Source organism: Herpailurus yagouaroundi, unplaced genomic scaffold, assembly GCF_014898765.1.
Source record: "Herpailurus yagouaroundi ecotype Mexico unplaced genomic scaffold, PumYag 213, whole genome shotgun sequence".
NCBI lineage: Eukaryota > Metazoa > Chordata > Mammalia > Carnivora > Felidae > Herpailurus > Herpailurus yagouaroundi.
In genome coordinates, this window is record NW_024412444.1 from 11,799,433 (window position 1) to 11,809,091 (window position 9,659).

The 9,659-nt window shown below is 40.8% G+C and overlaps 1 protein-coding gene across 8 annotated transcripts in view; it reads left to right on the forward strand.

The window, feature by feature from the left end:
• Window positions 1–7,284, forward strand: part of ARHGEF3 (Rho guanine nucleotide exchange factor 3) — a 307,785-nt gene extending 300,501 nt beyond the window's left edge. For all 8 annotated transcript variants that reach the window (XM_040454717.1, XM_040454720.1, XM_040454719.1 and 5 more), the window contains 2 exons: window positions 3,129–3,315; window positions 5,078–7,284. In XM_040454717.1, the coding sequence (XP_040310651.1) occupies window positions 3,129–3,315; window positions 5,078–5,430 (540 nt within the window). In that variant the 3' untranslated portion in view covers window positions 5,431–7,284. The remainder of the gene's footprint in view (window positions 1–3,128; window positions 3,316–5,077) is intronic.
• Window positions 7,285–9,659: the final 2,375 nt, after the last annotated feature.

A 9,659-nucleotide genomic window follows, 5' to 3' on the forward strand; every position in this document is an offset into this window, starting at 1 on the left:
TATATATATATATAGTTATATAGTTATATAGTTATATAGTTATATATATAGTTATATATATAGTTATATATATAGTTACATACCTTGTATATATGTATTTCTATATTACACATATAATTTATAAATAATATGGGTTGTGTGTTTCTAACTTATATTTATATATATTACACAAAGTATAGGTTATATACATATTTTAAAATTTCACAACCAGTACATTTTCAGGAAGAATTTTGAAAACCAACATAGGGTTGCCAACTTTGTATTTTGTTTGATCATGACCTTCAACAACAAATACAGAACAGTTAACATCTCCTCCCACTTTGATATCAGAAAACCAGGGTGATTTGAACAGGTTGTTAAAAGCAGGAAACAGAAAAACAGCTCTTAAATTAAAACTCTTAGCTTTATGAGAAATTCTTTGCGTTTTTATGGATTGGGACCCATCCACAGACTGCTATTTTAAGACCAGTTTTTGTTTTTTTAAAACAATAGCCTACCCTCTATTGGCTGCATATCTAACTCTGCCCAATTTCCTGACTTTTATTCCTGAGTAGATATTGAATTTGTTCCTCCTCTCCTACATAGCAACTTGGACAGATCTCCCTGGAGCACTTAACTGCCATGGGTTGTAATTATCCATCTGTCTGTCACTCTCTTCCATTATGCTATAATCTTTTAGGGTGGAGACTGTGTCTTGTTAATCCCCAGCACCAATTATGGGGACCTGACACGTACTAAGCACTCAGCAATGTTAGGTGAATGAGTGAGTGAATGAATGAATGAATGTATAAAAAAGAATGGATTTGAATTTTATGGGAGTTCGAAATTCATTTAACTCATCAGGCTACTTTTATGTATAAGCAATAGAAATTAATGCTAATATGTATATAATTTTTATGTATTATACATAAAAATGTATATATAATGTGTAGATTTTATTATAGATAATATATATTTAAATTCAATGTTGAGAGAGCCATTGAGAAAGAGAATCTCCACTTGTATTGTATTTCATCTTCAGTATCTAGTCAACCCTTAGAAGGGAAGCCAAAACTAGATTGAATAGTTCTTAATAAAGCTTTGATGATTCAAAGGACAACATTTGACCTGGAGTATGGAGTAGCATTTGTAAGCAGGCTTGGAAATGTTATTTGAAATCACTGAGTGTATGTCATAAGCACCCATTATCAGAGCTAGTAGGGATCCATCCAACTGCTGGTGCAACAGAGGTAATAAGACAGGTCACAGGCCACTGCTTGAAGAAGTGTTTCTGTTTGACTAGAGTTACTGATTGCTAGAAAGCTACATTCTGCTTCTTGCTGATTTTCAGAAAGCACCAGTGGACTTCTAATGTCTGATACTCTGACTTCTTGAACATTCTTTGTCAAAAGCCCTGTGGGAAATAGTTGGGAAGATTTATCACTCCTGAGATGAGAGCGTATTCTCTTTCTGTCCATCAATCAAGGACTGAGACTCTCTGGTTGGATGTGCCTAGGGCATTAAAGATGAACTCTAGTTCATATGTCAAGCAATAGATTTTTTAAAACAAAGATAGTAGTTGGGGTGGGAGGTTTGTTTTAGTTGTTTTTCCCAACAGAATTATGGAAGTCATTAGGAACTAAGTCCTGTATCAAGAGAAAAGCTCAATCGTTTGAGAACTAAAAGGAGCTGAGACTAAGGAGGGGAATTTTCAGTGAACACTCATAAATAAGGGATGTTTTTCAAAGATTTTCCAGACAATCTGCGTTCAAATTGCCTACCTTGGCTGAAGGATTGATTGAAGTAGAAACATTGTAAAAATCTCTGATCATGTTTACAATGACAACCCCTTCTCTCCCCATCCCCAAAAGAAAAGTCTCAACATTCTTTCTACATTCCCCCCTCAAAAAAAAATAAGTCCTTAACTTGGTTATTTTTTGTTTTACTCTGTCTAAATGAACATTTGATCCTTTTGATAAACAAAATCCCACTCCTCAATCTCTTCCCACCCAGTACAAAATTATCATTTGTATTTCCACCAGCCAACATGTGGTTGAGCTTTAATTTCTGCAGGGGTGTGTGTGTGTGTGTGTGTGTGTGTGTGTGTGTGTGTGTGTGAGTGTAGGCATGGGGGGATGCATCTTTTCTCCCAAATATAAAATTGTCTGATAATGCTGAATGTGCTTCCCCTGCCCCAAATCAAGATTCTAATGTGAGTTTCCACTTGGGTTCGTGCTCCCAAATATCTCCACTGGAAAACCAGAACCCAGCTGCCGAAGTTGTAGATCTTTTCACTTCAATTCATCAGCATTTCCAAAGTGTGAGATGAGCCTCGCACTTGGAATGGAATAGAGCCAATTTACCCCAGCTCCACCCAGCAAAACTGCTTTCATGATGTGGTTGGAGACAAGCCTTTATTTTTGAGATTTTCTTTGTGCCCACAACACACACATCAGTCATCAGCCTTTAAAGTACAACCTCTTCAGAGAACTGAGGTTAACATAACCGAGATTAACATAACCGAGAAGGACCAATGCTTTGATTATCTTTCTCTGTGGCTACGGTGGCATGATCTGGTTCCCTCAGGGATGGGCATTGTTCTGAGTTGGAGTGCCTGGATGGAGCTGATACTCAGCTCTGTGGTTTAAGAAACAAGTGTTTTTATGGGTTTGGGAAGCAAAGATTAATATTAGGCTTTGATATGCCAGGCGCATCCTTTATAGACTATTGTTCAATATGATCTCTTAGAATTATATTAGGTGCTACAAACCAAAGCTGGGGTGGAGGTACTAACTTCTTTTTCTTTCATTGCCCCCTTTATTCTACTCCCCCTTCTTACTTTTTTCTTATGGAAGCCAGAGGCTGTGTGTGTCTGCACAGGTTGTGAACTGCAATGTGAATGTTGTCCCTGAAGCGCGCATTCCTGGTTGCAGATGTCTGTAGGCCCTAGGGAGTCACTCCCCTGTGAAAGACACTAGGTGCATCTGGGAATACCTCCAAGTTGCCCAGCTTCTGTTCTGGAGGTAGATTTGAGCCTAGAAATTCATAATACAATGTGAACCTGCTACCTGAGGACCTCTTCTCCACAGAAGTCCACTAATATTTCTAGACCGTTGCTTAGAGAAATCCTGTGGATTCTTTTCTCCTAGAAACTTCATGTTTTCCTGTTCCAAGAAGTGCTTGTGATCACTCGAGCCATCACCCACAATGAGCGGCTCTGCTACCAGTTGTACCGGCAGCCGATCCCTGTAAAGGACCTCCTACTGGAAGACCTGCAGGATGGAGAAGTGAGGCTGGGTGGCTCCCTGCGTGGCGCATTTAGCAACAATGAGAGAAGTACGGATGGCAGTCGGTTTTGATCTGTTGAATGGGTTTGGTTGTGGCAGTTCAGAAGGAGTGGATGGCTGGGGGAAAGAGAGGAGCCATCACCTTGGAGTCAAACTACACTCCAATGCTATCTCATCAGTCACTGACTGTGTAACCTTGTGCAACCTCTGTGAGCCTCAGTTTCTCATCTGCAAAATGGGCATGTATGCATACTTTATCAGGTTGTTATAAGGATTAAGATACTGCAAGTGAACCTGTCTGCACATAACAGGGGCTCTTTAAATTCCCCTTCTCTGTCTCCTTCCATTGGATGAAAGCATGTCTACTACCAGATAGCCCCTATGTAGATACCAGCCGCTTACAGCTGGCTCTTGTTGAGCCAGCAGACTCATCCCTAAAGAGGCTTAAGGATGGTCACCTGGTTGAGGATTCATCTGTAATTATGTAAATGGACCTCTCTAACTTGAGACTTAATGAACAAGGAAATTAACCAAGAGAAGCTAAGATGTCAGTGTTTACTGAGTGTCTTATATGTGTCGTTCGAGGCACTGGTACACACTGGTCAACTAAACAGTCAAATTCCTTGCCCCTGTGGAGCCTACATTGTAAGAGAGGAGATAAATGATGAATAAATATTCAGGTGCTGTTCAGAGAACTAAACCCCAGCATGGGATAAATAGGGATAACAGTTGCCAGTTTGCTTTAGAGGAAATGATCAGAGAAGTCTTCCTTGAGAAAGTGACATTTGAGTGTTTTCGGTTAACATTGGCATCATATTTTCAAAATAATTATTTGTACTGCCTCTTACCTACTCATCAGTCCACCCACCCTGGTGGTAGTGGTGATGGTGGTGATGTAGTAGTAGCTTCTATTTCTTGAATACTGACTATGTGCCAGGCGTTGTATGAGCACTCACATGTATTACCACATTTAGGCCTCATGATAACCTTATAAGGTAGGTTCTCTTTGTTTCTCCCATTTTACAAATAAGGACACTGAGACACAGAGGACTTAAGGCACTTGCCCAAAAGCAAAGGGTGGAGCCTGAATTTATCTAAAGTGGTGGTTCCCAGTCTGTTGGCTATAGGGATAGTGCAAGGGGACTGAACACACACGCTTCTGTGAACCAAGTATTGCCCATGGCATGCAGGGCCCGTTATGTGCCAGTTAAGCTAAATAAAATGTCTTCCATGTTGCGCACTACCATTTTTCAAATGCACGTAGCTCCTATGGAGGTAGTTGTAATTTTATTTTAAAATGAAATGAAATTTATAAGTCTTTACATATCTTCTCAATCATTTGGGTACTCCATGTACAGGTACTATAATGTGGAGGATTTGGGGCATGTTTTGATATTGCAAAGAGCTTCTTCAACTTGAAAAGTGTCTAGCTTGGGGCGGTTGTAGAAATTCCAGATTACCAGGCTCATCTTACACCTACTGAATCCAAACCTGTAAGGGGAGGGTCTCGGCATATATGTTTTTAATAAGCTCACAGGGGATTTTAACACACATCCAGGTTTAAGCTGATGTCCGTTTGCTAGTCTCAAGGGCGACTGAAAGCTACACTGGTGTCAACTCCAGGTCAACTCCAGTTGATTGATGGTGGCTGCAGGGTATTGCTGAGCCATGTCGCGGACCAGTGGGACACATTTTGTAATCAATTAATGATGTCTGCTCTGGTTCAGGGGGTTAATGTCACCATATATGTTATCTTTGCCCTGGGAGCTGCCTGTCCATTGATCTTTCTTATGCATGTTTTTCATTTCTAGTTAAAAACTTCTTCAGAGTGAGTTTCAAAAACGGATCCCAAAGTCAGACCCACTCGCTACAAGCCAACGACACCTTCAACAAACAGCAGTGGCTCAACTGTATTCGTCAAGCCAAAGAAACAGTGCTGTGTGCTGCCAGGCAGGCTGGGGTGCTGGACTCCGAGGGACCGTTCCTCAATCCCACCACCGGGAGCAGGGAGCCACAGGGAGAAACAAAACTTGAGCAGATGGACCAATCAGACAGTGAGTCAGACTGTAGTATGGACACGAGTGAGGTCAGCCTAGACTGTGAGCGCATGGAACAGACAGACTCTTCCTGTGGGAACAGCAGGCACATTGAAAGCAACGTCTGACAGAAGCGTGTGTACTTCCTGGAAGTAGCCCTTTGTCTTACCTGTACAGTATTTGCATTCCACACATGGAACGGTTTGGAGAAGCACTTTTTAATATTTTTGTGACCGTGTTGACCCAGTTTCTTGTATCTGTACCTTTGTCCTTAGTACTGTAACTGCCAATCTGTCTGTGTAAGCTGGGATCTGTGGCAACCGTTACCCTGTATTGTATTCCACAAGTGTCTGGATAGATGGAGGGGTACTTGAACAAGTTACTTTCAATTGTCCTGCTGGATTTTAAAACTAGAAAAGAATCTCTAAACTACTGTTCCATGTAGATTGCTTAAAAGAGTCTTTCCATGTTTCTATAGTGCTTTTCTAGCCCTTTGACATGGTAGCTGAAGGCATGGAGTATACAGGGCCTTGCAAAAAGGGCATGAGGAAGTCACTTGTGTATCATGATGGTATTCGAAGGAAAATGGGAAAAGATCAATCCTTGCAGTGAACTTGGTTCAATGTTATCCAACCAGAAAGCATGAAAACATCCCTGGAGATCCTGGATCCTTAATTTTGCAAAGCAAGAAGCACTGTGTGGACCTTGTAATGTCATCCAGTGCATATTTGATGCAATAATCTATTAGGACGTGGAATAGTGTCTGACCTTAAAAGGACCAGCACAAAAGCAGCTGTCAGCTCTGAATCTTGAACTGAAATGCAGTTGCACCGGGAGGAGGGAGTGTGTCTCTGTCAAAGTTGTTGGCTTGCCGTAGAGAGCCATTTCTAGCCTAAAACACCAGAATAGAACTCGAAAGGTTTGGGAATATCTGACAGAATAATGAGAAGGCCCATCTTCGTTTTGTTTCATCTGCCAAGCCGTACTCATATTTTGGAGCATTGAGCAAGAGACTGCAGGAGAGTCCATGCCTCTGTTCACAGAAACATATGAGAAGAAGAATTTGGAAGAAGTGCTTCATCATGACCTCTTACAGGAAACATTAAGAGCAAAGCCAGGTCTAGTGCCCTTCTGAGAAAGGCCAGAGCCTTGGGTTTTCCTGTTCTGCTTTTGGGTCATCACTTTGCCACCTTGGCCCTGTGCTGTGATCAGAGCCATAATTACATTCTCCAAAGGCCAATTTTAATTAACTCTGATTAATTAGAATCAATTAGCGAAATTAGTAACCTCTTTGTCCAGCTTTGGCTTACAGTGCAGGGTAGATTGCAGATCTTAAAAAAAGCTAACTGAATACACAGAAAAGCTCCCTGTGAGTGTAAATATTAAGGATGACCTGTGCAAAATTATTCCCACACCAGCACTAGTAGTAATGATTCTAAATTATTGCCAAAAAGTTTTTTTTAATCTTCTGTGTCTTTCGAGTTTACAGAAAGCAGTAAACGCTGTGTTGTCATTTTATGATGTACATCTAATATGTGCATTCAAAGAAGCTGTGTGACAAGATGTATCATTATAAAAATAAGGTAATATTACTTATTTTTCAAAAATGAAAAAAAATATTGTGGTCAATTATACCCTGTAAAACAGATTTCTGTATTTATAGATTTTAAACATGGTGAATTTTTTTTCTATTACAAGTTTATTTAAAATTGCTTTTGTTCTCAAATTGTTATTGATTTAGCAAGTGAATGAACTGCTGCAGATAGAAGCAGACAGAAGCTGAGAACCTGTTGCTTGATGATGGGGGAAAGAGTGAATCATTCTCTGCAGGAGCCCTCGGCCACTTTGGCCAGTGGGTTGAGGCAAGAGGTCTGTTAAGTGCTGGCCTATGGGAAGAAAGTGAATGTTTTGATGAAATGAATGTTTTTGTATAAAGGCCTTAAACTTTTCTGGAAGCATTTCAAATAAATTACATTAAAATGGCATTCTCTCTGTGTATAGTGTGTGTCCTACAAATGTCAAATTTCAGCTATCTTCCTGGGAGGTTCTTTCTGAAATGTTTGCTTGTTCTGCCCAAATACTAACTTTAAAATAGGGTGCAGGATAAAATAAATGCTCTGATTTGATCTATCAAAACTTTTGTAGAAGTCCTATTTCTAAGATCTGTTTTTTTCAAGCATTCCCTACTCATTCGCTTAATTCATTTATTCATGTTTAACAACTGTGTCTTCAATCTGTACTGCATGTAAAGTCAAGGGATAAGTCATAATTGTTACAGGAAAAAAAGTGTTGAGGGCACCTGGGTGGCTCAGTCAGTTAAGCATCAGCTCTTTATTTCAGCTCAGGTCATGATTTCATGGTTCATGGGATGGAGCCCCACGTTGGGCTCTGCACTGACCATTCAGAGCCTGCTTGGGATTCTCTCCCTCCTTCTCTCTCTGCCCCTCCCTACCTCCAAAATAAATAAATAAACTTAAAAAAAAGTGTTAGGGTGCCTGGGTGGCTCAGTCGGTTAAGCGTCCGACTTCAGCTCAGGTTGTGATCTCGCGGTCCGTGAGTTTGAGCCCCGCGTCGGGCTGTGTGCTGACAGCTCAGAGCCTGGAGCCTGTTTCAGATTCTGTGTCTCCCTCCCGCCCTGTTCATACTCTGTCTCTCTCTGTCTCAAAAATAAATGAAGATTAAAAAAAAATTTTTTTTTAAAGTTTGAAACTCATTACTAGGATAGGTGACCATTGAGAAACTTGAGGCCAAACAGTAGAAGGCAAATTCCACTTTGAAATTCTTACTGGAAATTCAAGCCACTTTTTCTTTAATTAAAATGATTAGTTTTATTCCTACAAAAAGTAGTCTTTAGATGAAAGGGCTAAACAATTTGAAGCTATGGGTCATCCATTCTCAGTAGTAAGGTGGCCCAACAGAGCTGGTGCTTAGTCTCACCTTTATAACAAGCTCCCACCATTTTCTTTGACATATTGTTAATTCCAAGATTACTCAAGATATTCACATGAATGTAAGTCCAATTTTTTTGCCCAAATAAAAACTCATTCCTCCTCATTCTCTTCATCTTTCTCCTTCCTTTTCATCCTCTTTGTCCTTCTTCTATGCCTCTTTGGGTATTCCCTCCACTGCTCATTCCCATGATTGTACTGACTTTGATATTGGAGGGTGTGTCCCTAGCAGTGTATTAGAAAATGTACTGACATGCTGTGGGTTAGTACAAATGACTGGGAGCTAAATGGTTTTCTTCGGTCTATTCTCAAGATGTTATTTTACACATAACTAAATGTAATCCTTGCAGTTGAAATGAAAAGTCATAAGCAAAGAAGAGTCAGACCTAGCAATTTTGTGCAAAATTAGAGTGTGGTTTCAGCTTCTGGGTTGTGGTCACCACCACTGGCTGCTTTCATTTCCATTCCTGGCACCGTCTCTAGCAGCTGGGAATGCAAAACTCGTCATTACAACACTGTTGTTTTCACAAAGTCTCAGTGGGTACAGGAAACTGCAGCCCACTGTCTTGGTGGACGAGCTGTTCGACTTTCCATTTGCATTCTATGTCCACCTTTAACTAATTCTTCAAAAGCCTGAGGACTTTTGAGGAGATTTGGTTACACAATTCTACTTGGGCCATTTCCCCTACCCGGCTCCCCTTGGCCTTGTGGAAAACCCCCACGGAACCCCCCCCCCCACTTCTCACTGATGTAGTTGATTCATTTAACTCATACTATTCTGTTTGTTGACAGAATGCTAGAATTATGGTATCAGAAGGGAATTTGAAGAAGGTGAATCAAGCCCAAACCCACCAGAAGAAATGTGAAGATCATGAAGATTTAAAACCTTGCCCATAGGAACACATAATGAGAAAAGGTGACTATATTCATGGCACCTACAGGGTCTTTACACAAACAAGCTGCAAAACAATCACTGTTCCTTGTATCCCAGCTCCTTTCTCCAGGCTTGGTTGGCACATCAGTCAGCTATGTAGATCCACCCAGATAAGCACTTCTTTCTTTTTTTTTTTTAATGTGCATTTATTTTTCAGAGACAGAGGGTGAGTGAGGCAGGAGCAGAGAGAGAGAGAAACACAGAATCTGAAGCAGGCTCCAGGCTCCGAGCTGTGAGCACAGAGCCCAATGTGGGTCTCAAACCCACACGCAAACCGCAAGATCATGACCTGAGCTGAAGTTGGACACAACCGATTGAGCCACCCAGGTGCCCCAGACTAAGCACTTCTTTAACTGACCTGGTCCGCATAGCAAGGAATTAGAAACCGTGCTCTGTATCTGAGAACTGATCATCTAGTTCAGGAAACTGCACATGCATTCTAAATAACGTGTCCATTTATACATATGTATTCACG